The 18,238-nt window shown below is 37.4% G+C and overlaps 1 protein-coding gene across 1 annotated transcript in view; it reads left to right on the forward strand.

Moving 5' to 3' along the window:
• PCDH15 (protocadherin related 15) overlaps positions 1 to 18,238 on the forward strand; it is a 1,630,853-nt gene that overhangs the window by 849,950 nt on the left and 762,665 nt on the right. The window contains exon 4 of the mRNA XM_087863140.1: positions 11,473 to 11,591. Coding sequence (XP_087719266.1) covers positions 11,501 to 11,591 — 91 coding nt within the window. The 5' untranslated portion in view covers positions 11,473 to 11,500. The remainder of the gene's footprint in view (positions 1 to 11,472; positions 11,592 to 18,238) is intronic.

Raw genomic sequence — 18,238 nt, forward strand, 5'->3', positions numbered from 1 at the left:
AAACTTGGTTTTAAATGTACCTGGTTATATTTGTAATTTAAACACCCTATAGAGAAAATAATGCTTGGACTTCTCCCATTTCAGAGTGCTCGCTCCTTTCAAACTAAGCTTTTTTTCCTGTTATTTTTCTAAGAAATTGTGGGAAGTATATTTAGGTCTAAGACTAGCATTTACATGATAGTTCAGATAACATAGATTAAATGGAAATCACTTAAAATTGGAAATTAAATTTAATATTTCCCTAATTTAGAATCATTTTACTGAAGTATTTTGAAATGATATATTAAGCAAAAATAAATGCAGTATGATGCTCACTCAATAGCAAAGTCATTGTGAGGAACTAAATTTATTTATTTCTGTAGTAGAAGCAGGGTTTCTGACATGCTTTAAATATACAGTAAATTCCTATTGAATAAATGTGTGTATAAACACGAAAAATAATACCCAATATAATAACAATATTGAATATAAGTATTGAAATCCACTCTCTATTTAAAATTTTTGCTTATTCACATTTGGTCAAGCTAATTAGTCTGGCTAGATTATTAACATATGCTTTACATACACCACGATTTAAATAGAGTATTGGCTTTCCTACTAGGATACAATTTTTTAAAGGATTTTATTTATTTATTTGAGAGAGAGAGATAAAGAAAGAGTGAGCAAAAGAGCAGGAGCAGGAGATGGGGGGGCGGGAAGGGGAGACAGAAGCAGATGAACAGGGATCCCATGTTGGGCTCAATCCCAGGACTCTAGGATCATGGCCTGAGCCAAAGACAGATTCTTAACTGACTAAGCCACCCAGGCATTCTAGGATACAATTTTTAAATGGAAATTAAATAGGCTAATTATATTTGTCAGTAATTTGTTTCTATTTTTTTATATTCACACACAATGTGTATAATTCACAATGTTTTATTAGTTTCAGATGTACATAGTGATTGAACAACTCTGTACATTACTCAATCAATGCTCACCACAATAAGTGTCCTCATCATCTGTCACCATACTACATTATTTCAATATATTGACTATATTTCCTATGCTGTAATTTCCATCTCCTTGAATTATTTATTACTGGAAGTTTGTGCCTCTTAATCTTTATCTATTTTGCCCACTCCATCCCTTCCCCCACCTTCCCTCTGGCAACCACCAGTTTGTTTTCTGTATTTAAGGGTCTGTTTTGTTTTGTATGACTGTTTCCTTGGCTGTGCAGAAGCTTTTTATCTTGATGAAGTCCCACAAGTTCATTTTATCTTTTGTTTCTCTTGCCTTTGGAGATGTGTCATGAAAAAGGTTGCTGTGGCTGATGTCCTAGAGGTTGCTGCCTATGCTCTCCTCTAGGATTTTGATGGATTCCTGTCTCACATCGAGGTCTTTCATCCATTTGGAGTTTATCTTTGTGTATGGTGTGAGAGAGTGGTCAAGTTTCATTCTTTTGCATGTAGCTGTCCAATTTTCCCAGCACCATTTATTGAAGAGACTGTCTTTTTTCCACTGGATGTTTTCTCCTGCTTTGTCAATAATTAGTTGCCCAAAGAGCCGAAGGTCCATTTCTGGATTCTCTATTCTGTTCCATTGGTCTATGTGTCTGTTTTTGTGCCAGTACCATGCTGTCTTTGTGATCACAGCTTTGTAGTACAGCTTGAAATCCGGCATTGTGATGCCCCCAGCTTTGTTTTTCCTTTTCAACAATTCCTTGGTGATTCAGGGCCATTTCTGTTTCCGTATAAATTTAAGGGCTATTTGTTCCAGTTCTTTGAAAAATGTCATTGGTATTTTGATCAGGATAGCATTGAAAGTGTAGATTGCTCTGGGTAGCAAGGACATTTTAACTATGTTAATTCTTCCAATCCATGAGCATGGAATATTTTTCCATCTTTTTGTGTCTTCTTCAGTGCTTTCAAGAGTGATTTGTAGTTTCTAGAATATAGATCCTTTACATCTCTGGTTAAGTTAATTCCAAGGTAACGTATGATTTTTGGTGCTATTGTAAATGGGATGGATTCCCTAATTTCTCTTTCTTCAGTCTCATTATTGAGAATATATTTGCAAATGATATTACAGATAAAAGACTGGTATCCAAGATCTACAAAGAACTTCTCAAACTCAATACAGGAGAAACAAATAAACGAATCATAAAATGGGCAGAAGATATGAACAGACACTTTTCCAATGAAGACATACAAATGGCTAACAGACACATGAAAAATGTTCAAAATCATTAGCCATCAGGGAAATTCAAATCAAAACCACACTAAGATACCACCTTACGCTAGTTAAAATGGCAAAAATGGACAAAGCAAGAAACAACAATTGCTGGAGAGGATGTGGAGAAAGGGGATCCCTCCTACATTGTTGGTGGGAATGCACGTTGGTACAGCCACTCTGGAAAACCATGTGGAGGTCCCTTAAAAAGTTAAAAATTGAGCTACCCTATGATCCAGCCATTGCTCTACTGGTTATTTACCCCAAAGATACAGACGTAGGGAAGAGAAGGGCCATATGCTCCCCAATGTTCATAGCAGCTCTGTCCACAATAGCTAAATCGTGGAAGGAGCCAAGATGCCCTTCAACAGATGACTGGATTAAGAAGTTGTGGTCCATATATACAATGGAATATTATTCACTATCAAAAAGAACGATTTCTCAACATTTGCTGCAACATGGACGGTAGTGGAGGAGATAATGCTAAGTGAAATAAGTCAAGCAGAGAAAGACAATTATCATATGGTTTCTCTCATCTATGGAACATAAGAACTAGGAAGATCAGTAGGGGAAGAAAGGGATAAAGAAAGGGGGGGGTAATCAGAAGGGGGAATGAAGCATGAGAGACTATGGACTCAGAAACAAACTGTGGCCTACAGAGGGGAAGGGGGTGGGTGAATGGGATAGGATGGTGATGGGTAGTAAGGAGGGCACGTATTGCATGGTGCACTGGGTATTATACGCAACTAATGAATCATCGAACTTTACATCAAAAACCAGGGATGTACTGTATGGTGACTAACATAATATAATAAAAAAAAATATTTTAAAAAAGGGTCTGTTTTGTTTTGTAGATTCCACATAGAAGTGAAATCATATGGCATTTGTCTTTCTCTGTCTTATTTCACTTAGCATAACACCCTCCAGGGGCATTCATGCCGTCACAAATGGCAATTCTCATTCTTTTATATGGCTGTGTAACATTTCTTCTTATATATACCATCTTTTTTATCTCCAGCTATCAGCGGACATACACTGGGTATCATAAGTAATGCTGAAAAAAACATAGGGGTGCATCTATTAGTGTTTTTGTTTTCTTTGGGTAAATATCCAGTAGTGGATCAAACAGTATTTCTGTTTTTAATTTTTTAAGGAATCTCCATATTATTTTCCACAATGGCTGTACAAATTTACATTCCCACCAACAGTGAATGAGGGTTCCCTTTTCTCTACATCTTACCAACACTTGTTGTTTTTAAAAAAAAAATTTTTTAAATTATTTTTTTCTTAAGTAAATCCTATGCCCAATGTGGGGCTCAAACTCATGACCCTGAGATCAAGAGTCACCTGCTCTGGGACACCTGCGTGGCACAGCGGTTAAGCGTCTGCCTTCGGCTCAGGGTGTGATCCTGGCGTTATGGGATCGAGCCCCACATCAGGCTCCTCTGCTATGAGCCTGCTTCTTCCTCTCCCACTCCCCCTGCTTGTGTTCCCTCTCTCGCTGGCTGTCTCTATCTCTGTCGAATAAATAAATAAAATCTTAAAAAAAAAAAAAAAAAAGAGTCACCTGCTCTACCGACTGAACCAGCCAGGTGCCCCTACACTGGTTACTTCTTGTCTTTTTCATTTTAGCCGTTCTGAATAGTGTGAAGTGATATTCCATTGTGGTTTTAAATTGGATCATTTCATGTGTCCTTTGGCCATCTTATGTCTTCTTTGGAAAGTGTCTATTCAGGTACTCTGCCCATTTTTTAATTTGATTTCTATTATTTATTTGGGGGGGTATTGAGTTGTGTAAGGCTTTTGGTATATTTTGGATGTTTACCCTTTATCGGATAAATCATTTGCAAATATCTTCTCCCATTTTGTAGGTTACCTTTTTTTGCTGTTGTTGAAGGTTTACTTTGCTATGCAAAACTTTTTTTTTTTTTAATGGAGTCCCAATCATTTATTTTTGCTTTTGTTTCCTTTGCCTCAGGAGACATAGCTAGAAAAAGGTTGTTAAGGGTGATGTCCAAGAGATCACTGCCTATATTTTCTTTTAGTAGTTTTATGGTTTCAGGTCTCACATTTAAATCTTTCATCCATTTTGAGTTTATTTTTTGTGTATGGTATAAGACTGTCTGGAATTACAAAAGACCCCAAATAGCCAACACAGTCTTGAGAAAAAAGAACAAAATGGAAGCTATCAGAATCCCAGAATTTAAGATACGCTACAAAGGTATAGTAATCAAAACAGTGTGGCATTGCCCAAATATAGACACATAGATCAATAGAACAGGATAAAGAGTGTAAACGTAAGTTGTTTTCTTGATAAGGAGTATTATCCAAAAAGACAACCAATGTCCCTCTTTTTTAAATTTAGATCTTTATGATTAAAACTAACATTTAAAAAAGGATAGACCCCCTCCAGACATGTTAAGGTACTGATTGAAATATCCAAAATCCACCAAAGTTTGTAGAAGAAAAATGTCTAAACTTGGACTTTCCTTAGGTATATCATGTAGTTTCAGGAAATGTATTTTGAGTCAAATCAGTCTCACTTAATGTTTACAACTGTTGAGTATATATTTGAAATGTTTAAAACTGAAATGTAAGACATTGTCTATAAGCTATTGCAGTGATGGCAAGATTAGTTCTCATGGGTTTCTTTTCTTCCCCATTTTTGAAATTATTTTCATCAATTTTACTTTTTCCACCATATTGAGAATGTATGTACACACACACACACACACACGCACAGACATATAAACAAATAAACACACTTTTTAAAGTTTTTATTTAAATTTCAGTTAGTTAACATACAGTCTACTATTAGTTTCAAGTCTAGGATTTAGTGATTCAACACTTACATACATACTTACTTACAAACCTGGTGCTCATCACAAGTGTATTCCATTATCTCTTTCACCCATCCCCTTACCCACCTCCCATCTGGTGACCACCAGCTTGTTCCCTAAGTTAAGAGTCGGTTTCTCAGTTTGCAGTTTGCCTCTCCCTCTCTCTCTTTTTCTCCCTTTGATTGTTTGTTTGTTCTTAAATTCGGCAGGTGAGTGAAATCATATGGTATTTCTCTTTCTCTGATTTATTTCACTTAGCATAATACTCTCTAGCTCCATCCATGTTATTGCAAATGGCAAGATTTCATTCTTTTTGATGGATGAGTAATATTCCATTATGCATATGTACACATTTTCTTTATCCATTCCTCAGTCAATGGACATTTGGGTTCTTTCCATAATTTGGCTATTTTGCTAATGCTGCTATAAACATCAGGGTGCATGTATATCTTCGAATTAGTATTTTTGTTTCATTTGGGTAAATACCTAGCAGTGCAATTGCTAAATTGTAGGCTAGTTCTGTTTTTAACTTTTTGTGGAAACTTCATACCAAATAAACATACATTTTAAAGTGGACAGCCAAGGCTCACTCAGACATTGTGGCATGTCAACAAACTATAAATTCCAGCAAATATCAGGGAAGCCTGTTTTGTCTAGGTTAGGCTGAAGGGGTGCCTTAGATTACAGTGCACTGTGAAAACAAGATTATTTTGATTTTTTTATATAGAATTAATTATAGAATTTAGCACATGACTAAAAAAAGTATAAATGAAAGAGAACATCAATATTTATATAGGTAGTGAGCTATATATAGTATACATTTAAATAAAATATAAATGTATTTTTTTCTATAGATTTTGTGTGTAAAAATATAATTGTTATATAAATATATTCCTTTATGTATCTCATATATACATAAAATTTATATTTTATACTATACATGTATATATATTTCATTATGTTTTCTATATTATGTAAGTATAACATATTTTTAAATACAATATATTTTATATGGAAATATGTAGTATAAAATTATAAACATAAATATACATATTTAAAATAAATGTATATACAGATTATAGAAAGAGAAAACATACAAAAGAATCTAGAAGAAGGAAAATATCTGAAAGAATCTTTGAAATATTATTTTTGTTGAGGTTTATATTACAGAGAAAAAATGAAATTAAAGATGATTCATCAGTCATGCTTAGGAGTGATAACTGTTCCCTGTAGTGAGAAAATATTTTTGGTGTTTCCTGCCATGGTGAGGGAGAAGAAAGGTTTCCAACCAGTTATCTAAAGAAATTCTTATTTGGTGTATTAAGATGTAGGGACTTTGGAAAACCTTTTGTTTCCAGTTTGATAGTTGAGGCTGCTTTGAAAGGGAGTTTGCTTTATTCCCACAAGTGGATAGCATAGATTTCTTGCAAGGAATATGGACCAGTGACAAGTTTGTTACAGTGCGGTCTAGGAGTTGTCAGAGGTAGATGTCCCAGAGTCTGAGAGAGCAGGCTGCTGCGGGGCAGGTGCATGGGGACAGCTCCCACTTCACCGAGAGGCATTCCAGCTTGCGGCCTGACATGGTGTTGGTATGGGAGTTCTCATCATGATATTGGCAGTGCGCTCCAAACTTTGATATATCAAGGAGACTGCTGTTTTTTTCAGATAGCACTCAGGGACAGAGGCTTAAAATATACGTATATAGTTGACGTTGTCAAAAATATACCAGAGGGAAAACGGCTGTGATGTCAGCCTTGGCTGCTCTTACCACGTGTCATACAACCAACCTGGACACGTGGAGCATTGTGTGTTTACAGCCCCTGGATGTACACTTGAACATGAAAGGTGGTGAAAGGCCTTTATTCTTCTTCCAAGAGATGCACAGCAGTCTGTACTCAGGGTGCGAGGTACCGTTGAGGATGCTTCCAGCCGGGCCATTGGCATAGGTATGCTTTCCTTGTAAAGTTCTCCTTCAGCTCTATGCTCAGAAGGCATCGTGGCTGCTTCATATAATCTAACTTCATTTTCTGAATGAGAATTAAGTGTCAAGTGACTGTATAGCATTTTGAAAATGCAAGTTGGTATTTTCATGTCACTACCTTTTCACATGTTATGTAACATGTTTGTGTTTATTGTTTGTCTCTCATGTTCCTAGAAAGTCAGGTACGAGAGTAGAGATGTCAGTGGGCTTCTGTCATTGATAGTTTGCCGCTGCCTAGAAGAGTGAGTGGTACCTCATAGACCCTCCATGATGGCTTGTTGATTAAATGAATTTCTGAGAACATGGAATGCCAGAGAAATAAATATGAGTTTTGTCTGGTGGGGAATCTGAATGATGTGGAAGTCAAGATGGATATATTGTATCTTGAATAATTGTAGTAAAATGCTCTTATGCCTATGGAAAATATATTATAAATTTCATGAAACTCAACCACTTACACGTAGAATTAAAACATAATGGGAAAGCCACCTTTTTCCCCCAATATATTTGACAATAGAATGCTGTTTCTGAATCACTATAGCAAAAACAGGAGTTTATTAGGTATACCAGAGTATTGAATTTACCAATTAAATTACCTCCAGAAAGGAAGTACAATGAACTTATTTGTAGGTGAGCCCCATTCCTTTTTAGAATGGGGCATGGTCTAGATTGCTAGAGCATAACATTATTGGCCAAGGAGATCTGGATGGAAGACTTGTATCCAGAGAACATGGCAGAGGTTGATATAGAATTCATAGTAAATGTACTACAACACATTGGAGATGTTGTTTAAAATGTCTTTCATTTACCTGCTGTCCTCTAACAAGATTTGGAGTTTCATCTCCTCTAAGAACTTTGTCTGCAATCCTACAGATTGCATAACTAGTAATGAAATTTTTTTTTATTAAAATGTTTGATCTGTTCCAACTTACTTGATAATAGAAGAACCTGCCAGCTGACTGGCATGATAAGTTTATTAATCATGTGGGTCCTTAGTCTTTGTTTCCAGAAGTGTAGCCTCTTTCCAGAAGGTATCTTCTCATTGCATCTTTATTTAGAAATCAGGATTTTCTTGTTAAGCCAATATGTGCATTGTGTTTTAGGATATCAGGCTGACATGATGAGTCATAACTTTCTTTTAGGTGCTATAAATGTTGAGACAATTGAACTGATTAAACTTGCCTTGGAAATGATAAATATATAAGTTGAGTAGTAAAAAACAATGAGATAGAAAAGTTCCTATCTTTCTTATTATTCAAAACAACATACTCTCCCAAATATTTTTATTACCCCAGGTGGTAAGTACTATATCTAGTCTAACTGAATTTTTATGCAAGATTTTATTGTGATATTTTCAAAAGTCTAAGTATGATTCTCTAGTAACAATATACAGGATCACAGATCAAGGGGTTCTATTTCTGGAGATAGACTAATGCAGTGGCCTTAGTAATTTTAAAATTGTGACCTGGCTGGTGGTTTTCATCTTGAAGGCTGTTAAATGGAACCAAATAGTTTGACTCAGAAGCAAAACAAAATGACACATTGCAAGAACATAATACTAAAAACTAAGTCAGTAAGAGGGAAGTCAAGTTGGTTGATTAAGGACCCACGAAGAAACACAACATTGCTCTTTTGTCATTTGGGAAGCTAGTATTGCTTTTCATTTATGTGTCTTTTAATAAATATTTTTAAGTATTTCTCTCTCTCTCTCTCTCTCTCTCTCTCTATATATATATATATATATATATATATTTTTTTTTTTTTAATTTTAGATTCTATTTTCTGTTTCCGAATGTTATCATATTTTTTAGAGAAAAAGGTTTGGAGCTATCATTTGTACAGATCTTAGCAGGGCTCTACCCAGATTTGGGAAGAGGCCTCCATATCCTTTGAAGCCTTCTGAGCCATGCGTTCTTGTGAAATTGTCTAGTCCTCTCCTGTAATGCAATGAGCAGAGGTTTCAGACTCAGCCCCTCTACCACGTCTTCAGCCGCTCACCAGTGTATAACTCTAAGCCAGTGAACGTGACCTTTCTTCCACAGAACGGAGATAATAGCACCTACCTTAGAGGCTCTCCTAAAGATAGGTTGGGAAAATATATGTTTAAGCACTTTGAAGGCTCCATAGATGCTGAGTCAGAAATGCTCATATTAATCTCTGTTTGAGGCACCGAGCATCACTTATTTAATCCATTCACTTATTTAATCCTCAAGATAAACTTCTGGGGTAGGTACTGCTTTATCTTCATGTTAGTGATAAGGAAGGTAAGACCGAGATGCTTTTTAACTTGCTCAAAATCATGTAACTGGTAAGTTGAATAACTTGAATTTATAAAGAATAACTTGAATTTTAACTCTAATCCACTGCTTTTGCGTATGCTAGCACTGGTCAGTTGTACGTGTGGTTTCTTAGGTTCTCTTAATGTTTAATACTGGGCTCTTCTTTGGGCTACCTATGCCTAGAAGGTGTAAGAGAAGAGGCTAAGTCCATTGTCAGTAAGGGAGAAAGAAAATGTGTGAGGGCCAGGTAAAAAGAAGGTTCCTTTTTGTTTGTCTGTTTGTTTTAGATAAGGAAACATTCTTACTCCCATTCTTTTTTTTTTATTTTAATGTTTTTTTATTATATTATGTTAGTCACCATACAGTACATCCCTGGTTTCCGATGTAAAGTTCGATGATTCATTAGTTGCGTATAACACCCAGTGCACCATGCAATACATACCCTCCTTACTACCCATCACCAGTCTATCCCATTTCCCCACCCCCCTCCCCTCTGAAGCCCTCAGTTTGTTTCTCAGAGTCCATAGTCTCTCATGCTTCATTCCCCCTTCTGATTACCCCCCCTTTCTTACTCCCATTCTTAAATGTGTGCGATCTAATGCGGTGACCTCTGAAATTTAAGGACTATGCATCCTATGAGTAAAAAAAAATTGGGCTCACATTTTTAATACAAGTTTAAAAGAAATTATGTATATTTATATATGCTACTGTACAAATAAACATTATAAAAGGGAAATATGGATGAAATAAAATGCATGTAAAGGTGGAATGAAAATATTTCCTTGTTACATTCTAATGAGTCTTACTACAATTTGTCTAAGGAGAGAGAATCCTGGGCAGGAGTGGTAAACCCAAGGCCCTCAGAGAATACTATGGCCCGCCAGAAGCACTTGGTTATAAAAAGGGTTGGATAGTCATCTAAACACTGAGCCATCACACATGGAAATTTGGATTTCTACAATATTCTGGAAACTCAGAAGACCTGGTAACAATGGTTTGCATTCCCACCCGACAGCCATTACAGAAATTGGCCCCAGCTGGCCTCCACAGACAAACCCTGTGCCCCATCACAGCCTCACCGTCCCCTTTGCCCCTTTGCACTCACTCACTCTTTCCTTTTGTCTTCTCACCCCTTAAGGACTTGAGTGTAGAAGTGCACTGAGTTAGAAAAGCAGAGCTCCTGTCCCTGTTCTACCATGATCTATAACCAAGGTCACTTTGAGCAATTCCATGTGAATGATTTCTTCAATTTACACCGAAACTTAGCACATCATTCTTTCAAGAAGACATTTCCGGGTGCTCACTGGCCACTAATATCTCACTCAGTTTCTTTACTTGCTGGGAGATTGCAAAGAAAAGCAAAGGGATGAAAATGAAATGCATCCTAATGCTTTGGAAGACAGATGTGGTAGAAATGGATGGTCTACCCTTGGTCTTACTTGGCATAGTCAATCTCCTATTGCTCTGCTAGAAACCAATACTAAATGTAAAGAGGGGTTTTTCTATTTGATTGTGTAAAACAAATGTCCATTGAAATTTTCATGTAGGATATTAACAACTAGTTTGCCAGTTTAAATTGTCATAAAACAACGTACACTTGGGGCGCCTGGGTTAAGCCACTGACTTGTGGTTTCCACTCAGGTCATGGTCTCAGGGTCATGCGATCGAGCCCCATGTCTAGCTCCATGCTCAGAAGAGAGTCTGCTTGAGATTCTCTCCCTCTGTCCCTCCCACTATTCGCGTACTCTCTCTAAATAAATAAACTTTTAAAAAATAAAACAATGTACACTTTATCATTGAACTGTGCTATAGACAACATAAATTTAGTAACTTAAACTGTTTAACATTTGGTACACTCACAGGGTCTCTGTGTTTCAAAGGGCGTGGTTCTGGTTTCATCCGTAAGTTAATTTCTCAATTTACTTGCTTACAGAGTAAGTCACAGAAAATATTTCCTTCCTTAGAGATTCCTTGTCTGCAAACGCACGTGGGTAAAGAGTTGCAGGGCATTAAACAGCCGTGCCCCTTTGTTAATGCATGGTGTGGTGCCGGTCATTGCCTACGAAGTCTAGTATTAAGGCTTTTCTCTGCCGTGACAGTTGTGTTTACCTATCACAGATTAGTGAACTTGTCCCATGTTTCCTTCTCTCTCCTATTATTTCAGATCAGCCTTGAGTGGAATTTGACAGAAGATGCTACAACAATTTTATCTCTGGAAATGGTTAGCGTCAGGAATTATCCTCGGAGCACTCTCGGCAATCTGCTTTGGCCAGTATGATGATGGTAAGTCTGCTTCTAGTCTGACTTTGAGAGTTAGCTGGGGTTTCTGTTATTAAATGCAAAATGAAACACAACACTGAAATGAATAATGCTAATTTGTGTTCATTTTTAAAGGTTAGTAGCTGTGTGCAATAATTTACCTGAATTAAAATAATCCTACAGAAGTGGCGTCTGGATGCACCTCATTTCTTAATAAGGATTGTGGTTCGGTAGAAAATCCAGAGCAAGGCCTCCCTTTGAACACTTACTCATTATCACTAAGCAAATATGTAATTGCTATGGAAAAAACAACAACAACATTCAATTCTATTTACGAACTCTTGAATAGACACAAGCAATGGTCCATATAAAGTTTAAGAATTTAAAATATATCAAAATTTCCTATGAAAAAAGATCTCTGATATGTATATGATATATATATAATGTTTGAAAATTAAATATTTAAATATTTAATATATATATAATATTTTAGGTTTAATATGAGGAAGAAATGGACAAATGTGCCCACTGTAGAAAACTGAGTTTTCTTTTATTTTTCCTTTTCATTGTTTTTATCCCACATTTGTTCAGCATTCGGGGTCCCCAGCCACAGGCAAGCAGACCCTCTTCACCCTCGTTGCTCTATTATTTGGTTGCATTTAATGGCAACAAAGAATGGGATTAATATTATTTTTTTATGCTTTGCTTGGCTAAATTGAATGATCTGAAGATAGATGAATCTATTTTTCTTTACCACAAACAATATTCAAATTGCACCCATAGTAAGACATTCTTATTCCTTCATCATTAGAAAATATGACTCTTTGGAGACTTGCAGAATAATTTTCAATAGCAAAATTTTCATAAACTAATGAGCCTAATTCCTTGAAAAGTGTTACTAATTAGCACATTGCTTACTTTGTGTCTGAACTCAACGTTCGTATCATTGCCATTTCTGTCAATTGCAAATCTCCATTTAAAAAAAATTAAATGTCATAATAAATAAATAGGGTAACTGCTACTTTGAAGCAACAGTAAAAATCAATGAAACTTAGAAGAGCATGACTTTCTATTAAAACGATATATTTTCAATTTGCCCCAGGAACGGATGACAAATCTGTATTGATAGTTCTTTATGTCATAAGGCATTCTATTTTTATTCATATTTAGTGTTCACACTCAGTGGGGAAGGATTCACTGTCATTGCTCACATTAGACTGGCACACGCCCTGTACTTATCAGCAACGTAATATAGGTTATCAGAGGAAATGACTCCTGGTTTAACCTGGAATGCTATTGGTTTCCTTAATAAGTTCATTATAGCTCTTGCTCTTTCTAAATGTGCTCACATCGCCTCCGAAATAAGACCAGGTGACTGCTGGCCACCATGTCATCTACTTTCTGAAGCAGGGTGCAGCCTCACACCTGCCCCGGGGCTGCGTGCAGGAGGCCCGCCCCTGTGGGACTGCACTGGGGATGGCTCCAGTGGTCCTTGTGAGACACCTGCTCGGCCTCCTCCACCAGGGGACCCACTCGGTTCTCAGGAAGACGGAAGGGATTGGAGCTGTGGCAGAGAAGCATGAATTCTGTTTTGTACAGATCTCTTTCATTTATGTACTTTCTAGTGTCTCTTCTGTCCTGGGCTGCTCCCGTGTATCCCCATGCTAATGTCTCAGTCTGTTCCTTAGGAACCCCCCCGGCACCCGCACCCCATGTCTTCACTTCTCTCTAACCTCCCTCCATCAGGGACTCTGTGGTATCACTGTTATCCAGTTGTTCAGTGATGTGTGGCTGAAAATCGTTCTTATAGTTGCTATTTAAAAAAAAAAATCTGTATAAAATTGGGAGCCCATGCAATGAAGGAGTAAATCAGAACTCAGAAATATGTGGTTAACACACAAAATAGCACTAAATGGAGATATGCAGTAAACATTTCTCAAAGCAATGTGTTTTTAACCCAAATGCTTGGGGATGCAGGTATATAAGATTAGCTGGAAGGAAGACAATGGTGATGTCATAAACATGATAGAAACCTGTGAGGAAAAGTGAGAAGTGATAAGAATACTTTGCCATAGATAATCTGCTGGTTGGACTAGACCATTATGATACTTGGCAACTGGTTGCATACATGGTTAGGAGACTTGAATAGAGAAAAATGAAGGAGAAGGAATTTAAACTACCTTAAGGCTATTAGGATAACAGTCTGTCAGGATAAAAGTCTAGGTTTTTCTTATATGAAATAATAGGATTCTTCTGGACTTTTAATTAAGAACAGTTTCCTCTGCTTCTCCTATTTTTTTTTTCTTTTAGGCATAAGGGAGTTATCCTGAAATAAAATACTCTAGCATTAACCAAATGTGTAGAACTGCTTCTAAGGGAAACATATTAGATAATTATTATTTAAAATACTTTATAACAAATTTTTTCACTTGAAAACTTTGGCTAAGTTTTGAGTCTTTTCATATTTTTCACTCAAATTGCTGGGGGAAGTTTCTAGATTCAGTAATAAAATTTGTAGACGGCCTGTTCCATAACGGACACTTTGTTTGATGACTACATCTAAGCAAGCATTAATAGTGTGAGGTTGATTGTATTATATTAAATTTTAAAAGTGAAAATTTAGCTAACTGATAGAAAATAAAAGAATACGTTTTCAGTTAATGGCCTCTTTCTACCCATAGATCGCATTGGAATTGATATTCTTGATTGAGGTTTCACGCATTATGACTCCTGACAAGTTTATTTGAATGGGAACATATGCCCTGATCCCACATTGATTGTGGGGAGTCTGGGGTGGGGGGAGGCATCATTGAGAAGCAGAGGAAGCAGGGCCATCTGCTAAATCGTGTGTGATGTGGGAGAAAAAGATCTATAAAAGATGTCTCTTGTTCTAACATGCTATTCACAGGGAGGTAAATAAGCGAAGTTGTGCAAAGGGTTTGTTGATTTTGTGTTGATTTTGAGTTCATGAAGGGAGAGAGGAGAGAGAGAGAGAGCAAGAATGGGACTATGATATATGGGTAATGGGTCTGTTTTATTTTATGTTGTATGATTTCCTCTGCATTTTCAAATTGTCCTTATTAAATCTATATTACTGCCATAATCAAATAGGAAAGAATCTTTGTTTAAAAAATAAACTATATTCTGTAACATTATGACTAAGTTCAATCCACAGTGTTAGAGGAGTTTTAGAAGGTATGTGTACCACTGGGGTGTGTGTGTGTGTGTGTGTGTGTGTGTGTGTGTGTGTGCATCCGTCTGTGTGTTTCTGTCTGTCTGTAGGAGAGAGAGATTCACTAAGAGAATCACACTAGGAAAGCCAGCCTGACTTTATTGAAGAAAGCGCTCTCCCTGGCTGCTCCAGCATTTAGCTGGAAGCCAAACGTCTTCCGCCTTGCCTTTCAGCTATTATATAAACGAGCACACATCTGCGACGTGAAGGGAACTGCTATATACGCCCAACCAAACAGCCACGTGAAGGGGCCCTGGTTAAGAGCCTGTTGAGTCACCATAGTCCCTGAGCCTGTTCCCTTATAAATAACACTCACTCTTGGAACTCAGATTTTAAGTTTCGCATAGCATCTGGTATATGGTTAATGTTCAATTAACTGTTGATCTTTATTGCTATTATTACTTCTCAACACTTATAAATCATTGTACTTCTTTTTATAAACTTACATATTTATTTATAAAGGAGTACTTTGTGCCTCTGTACTTGTATAAATGTTCTTTTTTTTTTATGTCTCTCCAAATTTACCAAACACCTTGAAGACTTTGTTAAATTACACTTCATTCTGAGGAGTATTACTGTATTCCCTGAGAGAGCTTCCTGATTCACATGAAACGGGGTGAAGTTTAAGGAGCATTTCCAGGTTCATTTTCATGCTTGTTGTTAGGGAATCTATGGAAGGTCAGGGAAGGGATGTGCATGCCAGTCAGTTGAGAGTGTGACCATCTAAGGTTTGAGGCCAAGGCTGGAAACTTTGTTTTTATCGGTGACGTTGGCTGATGCTAAATAACTTTAGAGAAGAATGGCCTATAAATTACAATGCTGATAATAGAATCATAAGGGGATTCTATTAAATGAGCTTAGACACTTGGGTTTCCAAGTAAGGTGGGTCCCCACTTGAGATGCCATATGGAGAGGAGCGTTGGTTCAGTAAACAGAACAGCTGTGCGAGAGCAGCGGGATGGTCATAATGGCTCCTATTCGCAGGCTTTTCCAGACTGTCATGAGGGCATTACTATAGGGCTCTCCCTCCCTCACCAGCTGCAGTGGGACCCTCACTGCCCCCAGGATCATGCTGGACATGTCTCAAAAATCCCGTATCCTCTGAGTATGCTATTCCTAAGTGTAATACACGTGATCTTCTTCCTGACAACATTACCTTTCTCTGGACATAGTATCGTGCAACAGTTTCTCTTGAGTCTCCTTCAGTATAATCAAATTAAATTAAACATGATCATTGAAGACTGTAAGTAATTTTTGATGAGCTGTGTTGTCTGTGAAACATCTTCATCCCTCATTTAAATTTGATTTCCTAAGGCAGCGTTCATAGACACTGAGCAAATACGTGTGCACACACACGTATCTACTGTATACATAAATAATATACATTTTAGACAAAAATCATATGCTAGCATGTATTGTTATGCAAGTTTGTATTTCTATATGTTATAAACATCTTTTTTTGTCTGCCCCTGTAATTTATTCCATCTGACAGAGTCTATTTTCATTCTGAGACAAAAGCTTAGCTGTGTCCTCTCTTTAGGTTATACCCACACCTGCATTTCTTGTCTCCTCTCTTCTGTCGGTAAACATGTGGGTACTTGTTAAACACTCCCCCGGGGACTTTGTTTTAGAGTAAAGGTTTGAAAAACATACACCTTTTTACGTAGTTTGTTTCAGCAAGAATTTCCCAGTAAGTAAATTCACATATAAACTCTAAGCTCTGACCTTGTGCCTAGAAGGATTACTTCTTTGGCTTTTGTATACACTAGTAATCGGCTCACTTAAAGCCCATCTGTATACTCTGAAAGGCCAGAGAGTTAAAGAGCCCGGGGTGGGGGGGAAACTCTGATAAGCAGAAGACCAATTATTGTACTTAGAAGATTCTCTTTCTGGGGCGCCTGGGTGGCACAGTGGTTAAGCGTCTGCCTTCGGCTCAGGGCGTGATCCCGGCGTTATGGGATCGAGCCCCACGGCAGGCTCCTCCACTATGAGCCTGCTTCTTCCTCTCCCACTCCCCCTGCTTGTGTTCCCTCTCTCGCTGGCTGTCTCTATCTCTGTCGAATAAATAAATAAAAATCTTAAAAAAAAAAAAAAGAAGATTCTCTTTCTGCTCACCTGTACACGCTTAGGCTTTCGCTGTCTCTCTAATACACACACACGTTATTTCCAAGATACCTTGGAATAACTAAGTATTGATACTTTGGACATCCCCATTTGTCCTGTGAAGATAGGGAAAAGTAGGGAAAGGTCTAATTCAGCATCCAATCACTGCAGACAAAACTAATGATAAGTGGTAATGTGGATGCTTCCCAGTGGGGTTCTAACAACCATTGGAAAATAAAATACTCATATCCTAATTGCATGAAAGACAGAACTCATCTTAAATATTCTTAATAGACATTGAAATTGAGCAAAAATGTCATTGTAATCTTGTGCAGCTCTGAGTCATCAGTGACAGATAGAGCTCATGATAGAGTGGCTTTTCTTAGTTGGGTCTTTTCCTGCCGAATCTCTGTACCTGTTACCACCACTTCTCTACCGATTCCCTTAAGCTCTGCAATTTGCTTTTTCTCACAACTCTACTAAAACTGTACTCTCTAAAGCCTCCAATGACCACTTTCTTGGACAAATCCTATAATTTTCTAGCATTTCAGCAGGCAGCCCTATTGATCCGCCTTCCTTGCAACTTTGTTTTTCTCGGAGGTTCTTTGTACTGACTTTTTCTGATTATCTACATATCAGACTCCTCCATCTTTCTGGTGAATATTCTACCTCTTCCTTTTTGGTGATTTTGAAAGTGTCTCACTCTTGTTTATATTTCCATAAGGAGCTATATTGTTTAATAAATTAATTTTGATATTTTTTGACAGTGTGGTCATTTTCTATGCCACTTCCCTTGCACAGAGTACTCAACTCCCTTCACACCCTCTGCACATATGGTCACTTTGGCTGTGGTCCACATATTCGGATTCATTTATTTAGTTAATATTTTATTGCATATCAACTCTAGGAAAGACACTAGGGCATCAAAAATGAGGCAGTCTTGGGGCACCTGGGTGGCTCAGTTGGTTAAGCATCTGCCTTCAGCTCAGGTCGTGATCTCAGAATCCTGGGATGAGCCTCGCATCTGGCTCTGCACTCAGCGGGGTGTCTGCTTGTCCCTCTCCCTCTGACCCCCTCTCTTAGATAGATAGATAGATAGATAGATAGATAGATAGATAGATAGATAAAATCTTTAAAAAATCAAGGCCGTCTCTTTGTCCAAACATAATAATGACAGAGATAGTCAATGGACAACATGATCTATATACTAATAGAATTATGTGCAGTGTCTTTGTTTTGGGAGAATACTGATGGAAATTTGCTGAAGAATTTGGCGTAGACATAGTAAGAAACTGTGTGCAGGGCGGAGTTTGAGTTTTCAACTTGAGGAACTTAA

Source organism: Ursus americanus, chromosome 6 (assembly GCF_024610735.1).
Source record: "Ursus americanus isolate L20-20 chromosome 6, mUrsAme1.1.p, whole genome shotgun sequence".
NCBI classification, from domain to species: domain Eukaryota; kingdom Metazoa; phylum Chordata; class Mammalia; order Carnivora; family Ursidae; genus Ursus; species Ursus americanus.